Source organism: Hippopotamus amphibius, chromosome 7, assembly GCF_030028045.1.
Source record: "Hippopotamus amphibius kiboko isolate mHipAmp2 chromosome 7, mHipAmp2.hap2, whole genome shotgun sequence".
Classification (NCBI taxonomy): domain Eukaryota; kingdom Metazoa; phylum Chordata; class Mammalia; order Artiodactyla; family Hippopotamidae; genus Hippopotamus; species Hippopotamus amphibius.
This window is the reverse complement of record NC_080192.1, coordinates 30,590,252-30,608,148: the sequence shown is the minus strand read 5'-3', so window position 1 is coordinate 30,608,148 and position 17,897 is coordinate 30,590,252. Positions and strand designations below refer to the sequence as shown.

The following is a 17,897-nucleotide window of genomic DNA, read 5'->3' as shown; positions in this document are numbered from 1 at the left end:
AACCCCAGGCGCAGAAAAAGGCCGGAACTGTTTTGACACGTTCTGCAGGAGACTGTTATAAAGGTTAAAGTTGAGTGAGCTAGATAAGAAGTTTAGTATTTCTAGCTTTTAATCACTTAAAAAGAAACAGCTCTTTTAAAGGTAAAATGTCTTTATTGCTTGAAGCATAAAAAAGTAAACAAAAATTGGTATGACATTTCATTTCTTAGTCTTCTCAATGAGGTTATAAAAATACAACGCCACTTGTAAACTCTTGAAACTGTCTGGAAATTTACACTTAGTATTATCTAAAAAGGCACTTAAAACACACGAGATGATAAAACAAAACCACCTCATAAATACAGTTGAAATTGCTTTGACAAATTTCTAGATTTAGACTCGTACATAAATAGGGCTTTTTTCTTTTCCAAAACATAGACAGTATTTTCCCCATGTTATACCTACAAACATCATAAGTGTGGACTGCCTTCTCCCACCTTCTGTTCTAGATATAGGTTAACAGAAATGCAAACTAAATTCATTTTTTTCAGTTTAATCTCTTATTTTAAGATAAAATTCTTAATTTATAACCAAGATCTTTTAGAAGGCCTGGCTCATTTTCATTTGGTTTCAAATCACAATTCATTAAAAACAAGAATGGGAAGACAATAATGCAGATGTTCTTTTCAAGAACTTACACTGAGCTACCAAAATCACCCTCAACATTTCTGAAGAATGTGAACGTACAAGTAGGTATATTTTTAAATATTGCTGTTGCATCATTCTGGGTTTGAGGATTCTGCACTCAGTCTTTGTAAACTGAGATCACAAGTTTGGATGCAACCCAAATCATTCACTGCATTCATCTATGGGAGCAGATACATGCACTTCACAGGTTTCTAACTTCATTTTCTTTCAGGTTGGTCAGAGAATAAACAAGGTACACCATAAGTTAAATCAAAACCCACTGCCATATGTCTGTATGTGCTGTTGCTAATTAACTGTGTTCTTGCTGTGGAAGTTCTGTGGTTTGGGAGTTTTATGAGATCATCTTTGCAAGGCATGGGTAAAGAATAAAGTTTTTTTTAACTAAAAGAAATACAAGTCAGATCATTAATTCATTCTCTGCATATAAAATGCTGTTTTAGAGGTAAGTGAATTATTTCACCCCAAAGGTATTGTTCACTAAAGACGTACACTAATTGTTTAAGGAATTGCCTGAACATGGTCAATTTGAAATAACAGTGAAATCCAGAGATTTGATTACTTTCCTGGCAGGATTTGGATTATTAATGAAAACTGACATTTAAAATAATACTGGGGAAAATACAGAGCCACTTGAATGCGTCTCACTTTATTACTGCAATCATAAACGCTAATGATTTGAATTAGTCCTCAACATTGATTTGTGTGTTTAAATTAGTCCTTAATTATGCCTTTTCTGCCTTTTGTTCTGTTGCTCACCCTTTTAAGAAATGCCATGATAATTAGCACACGGTTGTGTTGCATGAAGCATCTTGTACTGCCTTCCTGAGTGTATGGACACGTGTTCATTTCTTGTGCCTCTGCTCATATTTTTCTTTTCAACTTTTCTGTTGGATAGCATTGAAAAGTCTTTGCTGATTTTCAAGGCAGTCTTTCAGCTTATCCTCTGTCAAAGTCAGTCGCTGCTCCAAGATTGAAACAGTCTGCAAAAAGGAGGACAAAATAATCAGTGCCTGGTGGCTTGGTGCTGAGGATGATGATGTGATCTGAGCGTTGACCTTTTTCAGAACTGGAATGCCCACCCTTTTGCCAGGAGGTTGGCTCAGATATGAGCCCCAGAACTTGCTCTGCTTTGTGCCCTAACACAAAGTAAAGCACTGTCAATTAGTTTGAGGAAAAGAAAAAAAAGGAGGCATTTGAGGAAAATGGAGTAAATGATCAAGTCTCTGCAGACAATTCTAAAGTCTCATCTTCTAAAGCATCAATGCTAGAGAAGAGGCCACATGAGGCATGTTAAGTAGTGTCACAGGTGACTTGGAATGTGGGAGGTGGGGATGGAATGCCATATACCCCACCACTGGTATCACTGGTCAATCCATGATGGACCATACCTGTATTACCCTAGACAGCTGAATACCTAGCTTACTTTGAAAATATAATGACTGCCACCAATTTCTGCACCCAGAAGACGACAACAGTACCTCACAGGGTTGTTACAAAGACTGACTAAATGAAATCAGGTATGTAAAATGCTTAAGCTAGTGCCTGGCACAGAGGACTTCATGAATCTTAGCTCTTCTAACTCCTTCAGCTCATAAGTGAGTATATGACTACACATACACACACTCACCTACACACACACACAGACACACACGACTACTTTTAAATCTAATTGTGATACTGACTACTTCATCTTTAGTCTTTTATCTTTTAAAAATACTTTACTATAAAAGAGATTTAGGAAGTTGCACAAAAAGCATGTGTCACTTAATGAATTCTCATCAGAGAAGCACCCTTATGACCAACACCCAAGTCAAGAACTAGAACTCTGCCAGCCACCCCACACCTTGCATGTGCTTCCCCCATAACACTATCCTGACCATTATAATAATCACTTTCCTGCATGTCTTTATGGTTTTATCTTTCAAGTGTACATCCTAGACACTATAACTTTATCTTACCCAGTTTCAAGATTTGATGTCATTTAAAGTCTTTCAGTCTATGGATCCCCATTTTCTCCGTTTATTTTCTTTATAATTTGTCTTTTGACAGGTTCAGGCCATTTGACCTGTAGAGTCTCTACCAGTCTGGATTTTAGGAACTGTGTACTCCAGATACAGTTTAATCTGTTCTACTACCCTCTGTATTTTATGTAACTTTGAAGCCAGATTCAAAGGCTTGCTAAGACTCAGGTTAGATCCCTCGGTAAGTCTATTCTTTTTTTAGAGGGCACAATAATAACATTTGATTCTTTTTTCATGATGTTAGTAGCTACTTAATGCCTAGATCTATCGATTCTTGAAGATTGCCAATGATATTCTAATTCCATCATTTAAAAAATTTATTAGTTGGGATAATTTATAAAAGATACTTCTCTCATATATTATTTGGTTACCTGGTAGTACAGTTCATATAGGAAAAGCAACATAAATGCTTGGTTACTTGAGTCAACAAGTTTCAAAATAATGAATTGATTCCCTATCAGCCTCTGAAGGTAATCAGTTTTTTCTTTTAAATGTTACCTAATAGCTTTTGCTCTCATATTTCATACTATAGATCATGACTCATTGAAATTAATAGCAATGCTGATAATACTTTCTACTGTTTCTTGACTGCCTACCTACTATGTGCCAAGCATTTTGTCTGATACTTTACATACATTATCACAATGCAAGATGCAAAAGCTTTTGATATGTATATTATCAACTGTATATTAACACTGGTTACTCACCTCCCATCTTAAAAGTTATAATGAGAAAGTGATACTACAGTCTGTACTGAATCATAAACATTGCCACTGGGTTAGATGTTCAATCATCTGTAAGTAAAGTGAATCAGAATGTGTTTATTTTACTTGCTATTTGCCCACAGATTCACACTTGTTCCCATTTTGCAAGTGTGGTATGCCTGCTTTTAACTTCTTTCATATTTGAAGGAAAGTCAGTCCATAAAAATTAAAAATAAGAAATTAGAGGCTTTCAATAAAATTTAAAGTGATCCATTTAAACTTAAGTCAGGAAAAAAGGCAAAATGAGTCATGAAGCTGACAGAGTAGAGGATGGAAAGACCCTGAAGGGGACCTGCTACCCAATGTGACAGTGCAGATGAGGAAGCAAGGGCCCTGGGAAACAGGCCAACCAAAACTACAGCTGGCATGCAGCTGAGAGAAAAACTGCCTTTTAAAAGAAACACAAAGTCACCTCCAGCTCAATACTGTAAAGCAAAAATGGATGATTTTCCTATGATTTTCACTGAACAAATCTCATGACTCCAAGGCTCATCCCCACAGTCTGTCATAACTCACATCCCTTAACTCCAAGGCCTTGAGATGTTATCTAAAGGGTAAAAACTTTAATTACTGGCTTTAAACCCAAAGGGAACCTTAAAAGTCCGATGCCAAGGTCTTGAATTCTCTGGAGAAGAGAACTGGACATCTGGATGATCCTTTAACTGCCCTGGCGATTATAATGCACAGCCAGATTTGAGAACAAGAATTAGATGATTTCTATGCAAGAGCAATTTCAACTTGAAACAGTTATTCTGGGAAAGTAATTGACATCTTCTCTAGTTCACATTATAGCCTCTTTCTGTATAATTTGGGACAGTGTTTGCTCTGATAAATATTAGTATCCTCATTCTATTTATCAAAGAGAAATGCTAAGAATTCTTCAAAGGAAACACTGAGCAAGGGTGGAAGGGCAACCTCTGATTATCCATTTTAATATACTGCTTCCATTAAATGACATCTGTATTTCCTGACCAAGAGTTGGAAGACCTTTGGTATATTAAGATCCGTGATATTCCTTCTTTGCAAAAGTAAATTGGCATCAAAGGACTGGGTAATATTCTAAAAGGGGAATGCGAAAACCTTACCTCCAGAACAGAGCATCAAGAGTAAGAAACTTCCGAATGAGGGAAGTTATACATTGGACAGAGAGAATTTCTTCAGGGTGAAAAACTAAAAGCATTGTCAGTATTTCATTCTAACCAAAATGATTAATCCCAATACATTTTTCTTATTGCTCTAAATATTTCTTTGATAGTGTCCAAATCTGAATACACTGCATCAAAAATTCTTAGGGCAAAACATTACTGTACAAAATCAAATACATTTGTAGCATGAAGTACATGGTCTCCCCCATTTGCTTCCCATCCTCAGCTGCCAGATAGAGCACAGCGTGTGTGTGCACACATGCATATACGTATATGTGTGCATGGGCTCTGCCTTTGCCTCCACAAGATCTAGAGCAGCTCAGCACAGCATGCATTGCTATATTAACTATAGCCTTTGAGTTTGCCTTGCTAAAAGAAAGAAAAATATCCCCCTGCTCTGCTAGTTCTGCAACCTGCTGTAACTAGGATTTTGTACATCTTACCCCCAAGTGCAAAGCGTGCCAACCCACCTGTGTCAAAACATTGAGCTGCTCCATAATATGCTCTAACGCATCAGTCACAGCGAGTGGTATGCTTCTTTGACTCTCAGAAGGGAGGTCGCTCATGTCTTCTGTTTTCTTTTTCAAGGCTGAAGGTGAACATTCTGATGACATTAAAGAAGGGTTCAAGAAATATCCGCAGACGTCTTCACCCTTGTCTGGTAGAGTTCTAACAGTGGTTTCTGTTGGCTTTGACACCATAGAAAAGACAGGAAGAGTTATATTTTCCAAACTTTAAAATGATATATATTAAAGTTTTCAATATTCCTCTTTTAAAAAAGCCCAGCTTTCACTTCATCGTTCATCCTCGACTACAGCAAATTATGGAAGTTAAAATTATAAGAAGAAAAAAAAAGGCTAAAAAAGAATGGAGGAAATTCACCATTTTCCTTGATTTTTTTTTTTTTAATGAAATATATTTCGTATGTATCTGTCTGAAGGACCAGGTGTTCTATCACTAAAAAGATTGTTACATGCTATCTAATTCTTGACTTTTAAAAAGTCACATCCATTAAGATGACTATTATTTAATTTCTTGGGGGGTGGAGATAAGATGGCAGAGTAGGAAGACTTGAGCTCACCTCCTCTCATGAAAACACCAAAATCACAACTAATTGCTGAACAGCTATTGAAAAAAAGACTGGAACCTAACAAAAAGAAATTCTACATGCAGAGACAAGAAGTCACAACAAACAGTAGGAGGGGTGCATTCATGGTATGTCAGGCCCCCAGCCTGGGGGACTGGCATCAGGAGGAACCCATAGAGCATTCGGCTTTGAAGGCCAGCAGGGCTTGACTGCAGGAGCTCCACAGGACTGGGGGAAATAGACTCCATTACTGGAGGGCGCACACAAGGTTTCATATGCACTGGGACCCAAGGCAAGGCAGTGACTCCACAGGAGCCTGGGCCAGATCTACCTGTGGGTTTTGGAGGGTCTCCTGGGGAGGTGGGAGGGCAGCCGTGGCTCACTGTGGGGTCAAGGAAACTGATGGCAAAGGTACTGGGGAATATTCATTGTTATGAGCTCTCCTGAAGGTCACCATTTTGGCACTGAGATCTGGCCCCACCAAACAACTTATAGGCTGCAATGCTGGGATGCCGCAGGCCAAAGAACCAACAGGGTGGGAACACAGCCCCACCCATCAGCAGACAGGCTGCCTAAAGTCGTCCTGAGCCCACAGCTGCCTCTAAACATACCCCTTGACATGGCCCTATTCTCCAGAGGGAAAAGACCCAGCCCCACCCACTAGTGGGCAGGCACCAGCCCCTCCCACCAGGAAGCCTGCATAAGACACTGAACCAGCCTCACCCACTAGGGTGCAGACACCAGAAACTAGAAGAACACAAACCTGCAGCCTCAGAAACAGAGAATGCAAACACAGAAAGTTAGATAAAATGAGATGGCAAAGAAATATGTTCCACACAAAGGAACAAGATAAAACTCCAGAAGAACAACTAAATGAAGTGGAAATAGGCAATCTGCCTGAAAAAAGAATTGAGTAATGATAGTAAAGATGATCCAAGAACTCAGAAAAAGAATGGAGGCACAGACTGAGAAGATACAAGAAATGTTTAAAAAAGAGCTGGAAGATTTAAAGATCAGAGTAGAACAATATGATAACTGAAATGGAAAATACACTAGAAGGACTCAATTAGCAGAATAAATGAGGCAGGAGAACAAATAAGTGAGCTGGATGACAGACTGATGGAAATCACTGTCATGGAACATATTAACGAAAAAAGAATGAATAAAAATGAGGACAGTCTGAGACCTCTGGAACAAAAGTAAATGCACCAACATTCGCATCATAGGGGTCCCAGAAGGAGAGGAGAGACAGGGCCTGAGAAAATATTTGAAGAGATAATAGCTAAAAACTTACCTAACATAGGAAAGGAAACACTCACGCAGGTCCAGGAAGCACAGAGTTCCATACAGGATAAACCCAAGGAGGAACACTCTAAGACATGCATTAATCAAACTGACAAAAATTAAAGATGAGAAAATATTAAAATCAACAAGGAAAAAGTAACATATAACATACAAGGGACTCCCCATAAAGTTATCAGCTGATTCTTCAGCAGAAATTCCGCAGGCCAGAAGGGAATGGCACAATATATTTAAAATAATGAGAGGGAAAAAACTACAACCAAGAATACTCTACCCAGCAAGGCTCTCACTCAGATTTGACAGAGAAATCAAAAGCATTACAGACAAGCAAAAACTAAGAGAATTTAGCACTACCAAACCAGCTTTATGACAAATGCTAAAGGAACCTCTCTAGATAGAGAAGAAAAGACCACAACTAGAAACAAGAAAATTACGAATGGGAAAGCTCACTGGTAAAGGCAAACATAAAGGTAAGAAATCATCCAGATACAAATATGATATCAAAACCAGCAATCATGAGAAGAAGAGAATACAAACACAGGATATACTGGAAATGCATTTGAAATTGAGACCAGCAACTTGAAACAATCTTGTATATGTATATATATAGATGGCTACAGCAAAACCTCATGGTAACTACGAACTAAAAATCTGTAATAGATACACACACAAAAAAGAAAAAGCAATCCAAACACAGCACTAAAGATAATCATCAAATCACAAGAGAAGAGAACAAAAGAGGAAGGGAAGAAAAAGAGCTACAAGAACAAATCCTAAACAATTAACAAAATGGCAATAAGAGCATCCATATAGATAATTAACTTACAACATAAACCAGTTTAATGCTCAAACTAAAAGACATAGACTGGCTGAATAGATAGAAAAACAAGACCCATATATATGTTATCTATAGGAGATCCACTTCAGATCTAGGGAGACATACGGACTGAAAGTGAAGGGATGGAGAAAGGTATTCCATGCAAATGGAAATCAAAAGAAAGCTGGAGTAGCAGTACTCATAACAGATGAAATAAACTTTAAAATACAGACTTACAGGAGACAAAAAAGGACACTACGTGATGATCAAGGAATCAATCCAAGATGATATAACAATTATAAATATATATGCACCCAACATAGTAGCATTTCAATATATAAGGCAAACACTAACAGCCATTAAAGGAAAAACTGACAGTAACACAGTAATGGTGGGGAACTTTAATGCCCCACTTACATCAATGGACAGGTCACCTAGAAAGAAAGTCAATAAGGAAAAACAGGCCTTAAATGACACATTAGATCAGATAAACTTAATTGATATTTATAGAACATTCCATCCAAAAGCATCAGAATACACATTCTTCTCAAGAGCACATGGAACATTCTCCAGGGTTGATCACATGCTGGGCCACAAAGCAAACCTTGGTAAATTTAAGAAAATTGAAATCATATCAAGGATCTTTTCCAACCACAACACTATGAGATTAGAAATCAACTACAAGAAAAAAAAAAAACCTGTAAATAACACAAACACATGGAGGCTAAACAATATGCTACTAAACAACCAATAGATCACTGAAGAAATCAAAGAGGAAATCAAAAAATATCTAGAGACAAATGAAAACGAAAGCATGATGATTCGAAACCTATGGATGCAACAAAAGCAGTTCTAAGAAGGAAGTTTATAGTGATACAATCTTACCTCAGGAAACAAGAAAAACCTCAAACAACCTAACCTTACACCTACAGTAACTAGAGAAAGAAGAACAAACAAAACCCTAAGTACAAGGATAGAAATCATAAGGATCAAAGAAGAAATAAATGAAATAGGGACGAAGAAAACAATAGAAAAGATCAATGAAACTAAAAGCTGGTTCTTTGAAAAGATAAAATTGATAAACCTTTAGCCAGACTCAAAGAAAAAGAAAGGAGAGGGGTCAAATTAATAAAATTAGAAATGAAAAAGAAGTTACAGTGGACACCACAGAAATACAAAGGATCATGAGACTACTACAAGCAACTATATGCCAATAAAATGGACAACCTAGAAGAAATGGACAAATTCTTAGAAAGAAACAATATTCTAAGACTGAACTGGGAAGAAATAGAAAATATGAAAAGACCAATCACAAGTATTGAAATTGAAACTGTGATTAAAAATCTTCCAACAAACAAAAGTCCAGGACCAGATGGCTTCACAGGCGAATTCTATCAAACATTTAGAGAAGAGTTAACACCTGTCTTTCTGAAACTATTCTAAAAAATCAAACAGTATGGCGGTTCCTTAACTAAAAACAGAAATACCATATGATCCAGCAATACCACTCCTGGGTATGTATCTGGAGAGAACCATAATTTGAAAAGATATATGCACCCCAGTGTTCACTGCAGCAGTATTTACAATAGCCAGGACATGGAAGCAACCTAAATGTTCATCGACAGGTGAATGGATAAAGAAGATGTGGGATATTACCAAGCCATAAAAAAAGAATGAAATAATCCTATTTGCAGTAACATGGATGGGCCCAGAGATTATCATACTAAGTGAAGTAAGTCAGACAGAGAAAGACAAATATATGATATCACTTATATGTGGAATCTAAAAGGATGGTACAAATGAACTTATTTACAGACTCACAGACTTTGAAAACAAAGTTATGGTTACCAAAGGGGAAAGGTGGGAGGGAGGGATAAATTAGGAGTTTGGGATTAACATCTATATGCTACTATATATAAAAATAGATAATCAACAAGGACCTACTGTATAGCACAGGGAATTCTACTCAATATTCTGTAATAACATATATGAGAAAAGGATCTGAAAAAGAATGGATATATATACAGCTAAATCATTTTGCTTAAACTAACACAACATTATAAATCAATTATACCCCAATAAAAATAAAAAATGACTATTATTTTTAAAAATGAAAATAATAAGTGTTGCTGGAGAAACTGGAAACCTCATGCATTGCTGTAGGAATATAAAATGGTCAGCTACTATGGAAAACAGTTTGGCTATTCCTCAAAAGATTACAACATAGAATTAGCATGCAGTCTAGCAATTCCACCCCTGAGTATATATCCACAAGAACTGAAAGCAAGGACTTGAACATATACTTGTACACCAATATTCATAGCAGCACAATAGTCAAGACAGAAAACAGAAACAACCTAGTACCCATCAACAGATAAATGTATAAACAAAATGTTGTACACACATACAATTGAACATTATTTAACCATAAAAATAGAATTCTACTACATCGATGAACCTTGAACACATTACACTAAGTGAAAATAAACAAGACACTAAAGAAAATACTATATGAGTCTACTAATATCAGGTACCTGGAATAGGCAAATTCAGAGTATAGGTTACTAAAAGATGGGGAGGAGAAGAAATGTGGAGTTTATGTACCCATTGCTTAATGAGGAGAGAGTTTTTGTTTGAAATGATGAAAAAGACCTCAAAATAGTGGTGATGGCTACACAATACTGTGAATACTTAATGCCAGGGAACTGTACACTTAAAAATGGTTAAAATGGTCAATTTTATGATATGGATATTTTACCACAATAAAACAAATAAGCCCTCCAAACATATGGCAATGAAAAATCTAAAAATAAAATTAAGAAAACAACTCCATCTACAAAAGCATCAAAAAGAATAAAATGCTTAGGAATAACAAAAAAAGTGCAAAACTTATATACTGAAAACTACAAATAAACCATCAATGAGAGAAATTAAAGATCTAAATAAATGAAAAGACACTCCAAACCCCATGTTCATGGAACAGAAGACCTAAGATCGTTAAGATGGCAATATTCCCCAAATTGATATATACAGATTCAATACAATCCCTATCAAAATCCCAGCTGTCTTTTTAAAAGAAATTGTAATGCTGGTCTTAAAATGTATATAGAAATGCAAGGAACCCAGAAAAGCCAAAATAATATTGAAGGACACAGTTCAAGATTCACATTCCCCAGTTTCAAAATTCACTACGCAAAACTACAGTAATCAAGACAGTGTGGGACTGGTATAAGGACAGACATATAGATCAATGGAATAGATAGACCTTTCCATATATGGTCAATTGATTTTTGACAAGGTTGCCAAGATAATTTAATGAGAAAAGAATAGTCTTTTTCAAGAAATGGTGCTGGGAAAACTATATTAAATTCAAAAGAATGGATTTGGGCCCCTACCTCACACCATATACAAGATTAACTCAAAATGGATCGTAAACATTATGATAAGAGCTAAAGCAATACAAATCTTAGAAGAAAACATAGGAGTAAATTTTCCTCACCTTGGATTAGACTGAAGCTTCTTAGATATCATACCAAACTACAAATGACAAAATAAATAATAAATTGGACTTTATCAAAACGTAAAACTTTTGTATTTCAAAAGACAACAAGAGGGACTTCCCTGGTTGTCCAGTGGCTAAGACTCCAAGCTCCCAATGCAGGGTGCCCAGGTTCAATCCCTGCTCAGGGAACTAGATCCCACAGGCATGCTGCAGCTAAGAGTTTGCATTGCTGCAACTAAGAGTTCTCATGCTGCAACTAAAGATTTCACATGCTGCAATGAAGATGCCACATACTGCAACTAAGACCCAGCACAGCCAAATAAATATTTTTTTAAAAAGTTAACAAGAAAGTGGGAAAAAAATCACACAGAATTGGGGAAAATATTTGCAAATTATGTATTTGATAAGAGACTTGTATGAGAACATTACAACTCAAAGATAAAAAGACAACCCAGTTAAAAATGGTCAAAGGATTTGAATAGACATTTCTCTAAAGAAGATAAACAAATGGCCAATAAGCACATAAAAAGATGCTCAGTATCATTAGTTATCAGGGAAATGCAAATCAAAATCATAATGAGATACCAATTCATACCCATCAGGATGACTAAAATAAAAAGGAAGGAATATAACAAGTGTTGGTGAAGATGTAGAGAAAACTGGAATCCTCATACATTGCTGGTGGGATTGTAAAATGATGCAGCCACTGTGGGAAACAGTTTGAAAAAATTCCTCAAAATATTAAACACTGAATTACTATGACCCAGCAATTCCACTCCTTGGTATATACCTAAGAGAAATGGCATCCTTTACATACATCCACATAAAACTTGTACATGAATACACAGCAGCATTATTCATAACAACCAATAAAATGGAAACTATATGCATCAGAATGTTATAATAATTAATGCAAAAATAAAATGTGGTATTTATTATCCTTACAGTGGATATTATTTACCCACAAAAAAAATAATGAAGTGCTGATACATGCTACAACACAACGAACCTTGGAAACATTAGGTTGAGTTAAAGAAGCCATACACAAAGGCCAAATATTATGTGATTCCATGTATATGAAATAGTCAGAATAGACAAATATATGAAGATAGACTGAGATTAGTGGTTGCCAGGGGCTGGGAGGAGGGAAGAATGGGCAGAGATTGGTAATGGACATGTGCGTGATGAAAATACTCTATTTTTGGAGTGACTTAATATTCTAAAATTAGACAGTGGTGATGGTTGTACAACTTTGTGAATATTCTAAAAACCATAAAAAATGTTTCTAGTATGTGAATTATCTCATTAAACCTATTGTAAAGACAAAGAATCTAAATATATGCATCACAGAAATCAAAGAATTTTTAAAAATTTTAATCCGTTTTTCATCTCTGGTTATCACTTGGCATATGGGATTTCCAGACAGAAGGTATCTCAAACATGGCAGGTATACTTCTGATGATGATGCTGGTGACGACAACGGTGGCGACAGTCAGCACATGCAGAGCTTACTGTGTACTCGGCATTGTTTCAAGTCCCTTACACATGTTAACTGGTTTAATCTTCACAATAACCCTATCAGGTATGTTCTACTATTACTCTCATTTTACAAACAAGGAAACAGAGATACAGAGAGACTAAATAACTTGCCCAAGCTCACACAGGTAGGAAAGGTGTATGAAACATAACCTATCATAAATCTAAGAGATGCCAAAGCACTCTGGATTGTAACCTTGGGGTCAAAGCCACTGTTCTCCATGATCTTCCCAACCATTTTTAGAAAGATGAAAACTTTCAAATTTCCCTCTGTCATAATCTTACTAATTAACCATTTGTTGAAAATAATAAAAACAAACTCAAAAACCCACCACTCCCAGTTCAAGCTTATTTTAAAATACACATAAAACACATCTTAGTACTCCTACCCAGCTGAGTGGATCTGCTCAGGTTCTTTTTATTTGTTCACTCAACAAATATTTCTGGAGCCTCGCTCTGTGTGAGGGGTAGTTCTCAATGGTGAGAGCCCAGCAATGGGTGGCAGGACCCAAGATCCTGCTCTCCTGAAGCTTACGTTCTGGTACCTTCAGTTTAGTGGTACTTTATCTTTTCTACTTTTCTCCCTCAGATTTATGAATTTTTATATTTTTGTTTTGTTGCATACCAGCATATATTTATGTCCAAAACCATCCTGGTCTCTAAGCAGTTATGCTCTGTACCCTCAATTTTCTACCTTTGTGATATGCCTGACAATCACATTGTCTGAACCTAAAATACCTGAATGAAAATGACTTTTTTTTAAAGCATAAAGCACTCATTAACATCCACACCCCCACCAAACAATCCTGTTACTAATGCTTTGAATTACTTAACTCCGTGTGATGAAGAAAATCTAAAACTGTCCTTGAAATGTTCAGAAGCGAAACTCCTAGCAATCACAGATCACAGAACAAGTTCACATAAAGGATTTTTAATGTCACTCATTAGCTATGAAGCACCTATGACCTATGATTCATGTTCTGAGCTAAGGGAACTTAGAAAACAACCTACAGCATTTCTCTACCTGGGTCCCCAACTATTGACTGGTAGCAAACACTGAGATGAAAGCTGTGTGAAAATGAGTATGGAATACGTAAAGGATTCACCAAGAAGTCCTGTCTCTCCCAGTCACAGTCTGCATTCCTGGGCCTCGGCAGCCTCCTCATTGACTGGGGATGCTGTATGGATGGCCACACACAACCATCCTCACCAGAAAGTAAATAATTCCGGCGCAAAAGACATTTTTTTTTTCAACATTGCTTCTGCTGTGCCTTCTCTGCCCTCCTAGCATGACTGAATCTTTTTTGATCTCCAAATTTCAGCTTAATTGTCACATCTTCCGAAAAGTAGGCCCTGACCACCCTAATGAAGGTGGCCTGTCTACTGGCTACCATGGCATCCTGATGTCTTCTTTCATAACTGTTCAGAGTTGTCTTTTCCTTGTCTATTATCTGTCTCCCTCACTAGACTATGCTATACCTACTCTTCTCACCACTGTACCCACTGGACTTCGCAGAAACAAATATTTTTGAATATGTTAACCACTCACATGCAGTTTATCACCATTCTCACAGATGGGAAGCATGCTCTCTATGACCATGACAGTCTTTTTTATCACAACATACCTAAGTATGTACACACATGGTTGCAAATATCACTAATCTCATTGTAGTAGCAGCTCCAGCCCTTCATGGGAAAAGGCCTCAATCTAATTAACAAATTGGTCATTGAACCCTGGGGGTTTCAGTCAGGGTGGTTAGTAAAGAAAGGGCAATAGGAAATGGGCAAAGAAAGATTTAAGGCCATAGACAGTCCAGACAGGAAAAGATCTCAATATAACCTTAACAATAGTTTTCTTGTTTGGGACCAAAAAAAAAAAAAAAAACAAACCTATCATATGACACATAAAGATGAATAGAAAAGGGAAAAGGGTATGGGCAGAGAGAGAAAAACATATGAGATCTCCATCCCACATTAGCCAACTGACAGATCTATTTTCCTATCTCTCAAAGCTATTGGGACCTAGATAATAGCAGATTCTTTCCCACCGACCAAGCTTGCCTTTGCTTCCTGTTTATACAGGAAAAGAGCAAGATGCACAGCTCAGTAAGTTTCAATGCATTCATTCATAAAATCAAAAAAAAAAAACTAAAGGGAAAAAAATATGTTTACGATTATGGGTTATTAAAAGTCTAGCAAATGAGGCTGCAGTACCTGCTGCTCCTCATATATTGAGGTCCTCTCCTACTTCAGAGTTGCTAATGTTCATTTTTTGGGTGAATGCTTACTGAACACTGACATGATAGTAAGCATTTACCAATGTTAAATGTGAGTACAATGTGATAGCAGCAATCAAGGAGGAGTCTCTGTTAAGGGGGGAGAATTAAGGCAGAGCAAGGCCTGGATCCCCCACAGTGCCTGGCATATATCTGGCAGTGAATAAATAAGAAACAGAAGCAAATGACTGTAAGAAAAGAACAAATGCTTTGGAAGTCCATAAAGGAACAAATCACACATTCCCTTACCTCTGACTTTTTTGCAGACACTTGAAATACAATAACATTCATGGATTCATTCAGCAAAAGAAGGCCTCCTATAGGTAGGCATTAAAGCTACAGCAAAGAACAAATTAGATATGGTACCTTCCTTCACGGAGCTTACAGTTCTCCAGTGGGCCACTTCCTTCAAATGGATGGCAGGGCAATCACCACCCTTAAGTTCTCCTTGGATAACCTCATAGTTGCCATCTCAAAGATGGGAAATACAACCTCACCAAGTGCTCAGAATGAATATGAATGACTAAGAAATCCTTATCTCTACAGGTTAAAAGTCTCCACTTTCCCTCTGAACATAGGCAGTAGAGTAAAAAACACAGAGTTGACTGATGCAGACCACTTTGTCCTGAGAGCTAGGCACAAAACCTGTCACATTCTGGGGTCAAATGACTCTTAACAGGTTGTTTAAATGCCATGATTAATATTTTTAATTAATTTATTTTATTGGCTGGGTTGGGTCTTTTTTGCTGTGTGCGGGCTTTCCTTTTTTTTTGTTAAGTTGTGGTGAGTGGGGGCTACTCTTGTTGTGGTGCGCAGGCTCCTCATTGCCGTGGCTTCTCTTGTTGTGGAGCACGGGCTCTAGGCACGTGGGCTTCAGTAGTTGCAGCACACGGGCTCAATAGTTGTGGCTCACAGGCTCTAAAGCGCAGGCTCAACAGTTGCTGCGCACGGGCTTAGATGCTCCGCGGCTTGTGGGATCTTCCTGGAGCAGGGATCAAACCTGTGTCCCCTGCATTGGCAGGCGGATTCTCAACCACTGCGCCACCTAGGAAGCCTGCCACGATTAATTTTAATGCAAAAAATTTCATTTGTCACATTAGAGAATGAATTCTTTTAATGCATCAACAGAAAGTGAAAACTGTGACATTAGCAAGTAAATTTTTAATGGGAAATTAACCATTCAACAATGTAATCAAGGTCTACACATTTAAACTATTACTATTTATATAATTAACAATGAAACATTCAAGATACTCTGGTGCCCAATTACATACAGAAATACATGCATTATATTTATTCTGTTTCTTCCTCTCCTCTTTTCTCCTTCTATTACCCTTCCTACTTACCCACAGTCTGGGCTGGAATGTCAGAACTAATCACTGGCACCACTTCACTCTCAAGGAGGCAAAAGACCTGTACTCTCAAAACTCTAAGATGCTGATGAAAGAAATCGAAGATGACACAAACAGATGGAAAGATATACCGTGTTCTTGGACTGGAAGAATACTGTCAAAATGACTATACTACCCAAGGCAATCTATAGATTCAATGCAATCCCTATCAAATTGCCAATGGCATTTTTGACAGAACTAAAAAAAAATTTTTTTTAATTTGTATGGAAACACAAAAGACCTAGAATAGACAAAACAGTCTTGAGAAAGAAAAACAGAGCTGGAGGAATCATGCTCCCTGACTTCAAACTATACTATAAAGCTACAGTCATCAAAACAGTGTGGTGCTGGCACAAACACAGAAATATAGATCAATGGAAAAGGATAGCTCAGAAATAAACCCACACACTTATGGTCAATTAATCTACGACAAAGGAGGCAAGACTATACAATGGAGAAAAGACAGTCTCTTCAATAAGTGGTGCTGAGAAAACTGGACAGCTACATGTAAAAGAACGAAATCAGAACATTCTCTAACACCACACACTCTCATATGTCTTCATTCATGCCATCAGTAGAGCATTCATCACTTCTTCTTATATTTGTGTTTTCATGTCTATATTCCCTACCAGATTATGAGGGTTACTCTCTTGAGGGTAGGAGCCATAACTTGGTCATCTTTCTTCCTCAGGTGCCTAGCATAGTGCATGAGAGACAGGGCTCAACATCTGTTGGACTGAATTCAACTAACTGTCCTGCATCTGCTGAGCCATCCACAAAATGTAAATGTTAATAATTTGACAGTATTTGGAGAGAAGTATTGATATAAACCCAAAGTTAAGCCAATACGATTCTCTACTAAATATTACTCTTAAATGCCTCCTCAAAGGCACAGCAAGGGAACAATGTAAACATTTATCACTTAACTGAAAATCACTTCTTGATTTTTATCCCCCAAAAGTATATTTGATGGTTTCTGGTGAAATATCATAAGGATTTTCTGACAAGTGTAAATGCAAAAGGAGGTACTTTATGTGTAAAGATAAGCAGTGACGTGAACTTCAGATATATATATTTAGTAAATGGGTTAAAATAAGTCAGTTTGGACTTATACTTAACATTTCTAGTTTTGGTTTAATTCTGTAAGTAGAGAACAAAACAGACCAAAGTCAGAAAAGTCTATCCAAAAGTGGTCTTGACCCTTCCAGCTAAAGTGAGTTTCCCATCATTGAAGGTTCTAAAGTAGACTACGGATGATCACTTGTCAGGGGTATTGTGAGAAATATACAAGTGTCAGATCAGGAAATTCAAACTGAATGCCCTTTAAAAGTCCTTTCCATTCCTGACATTCAGAGATTTTTTTTAAATC

The 17,897-nt window shown here is 37.1% G+C and overlaps 1 protein-coding gene across 3 annotated transcripts in view; it reads right to left on the bottom strand.

Moving 5' to 3' along the window:
• Positions 1 to 1,317: 1,317 nt before the first annotated feature.
• The window catches only part of POC1B (POC1 centriolar protein B), a 94,346-nt gene continuing 77,766 nt past the window's right edge, over positions 1,318 to 17,897 (bottom strand). For all 3 annotated transcript variants that reach the window (XM_057743195.1, XM_057743196.1, XM_057743194.1), the window contains 2 exons: positions 5,088 to 5,306; positions 1,318 to 1,667 (listed from right to left, as the gene is read on the bottom strand). In XM_057743195.1, coding sequence (XP_057599178.1) covers positions 1,563 to 1,667; positions 5,088 to 5,306 — 324 coding nt within the window. In that variant the 3' untranslated portion in view covers positions 1,318 to 1,562. The remainder of the gene's footprint in view (positions 1,668 to 5,087; positions 5,307 to 17,897) is intronic.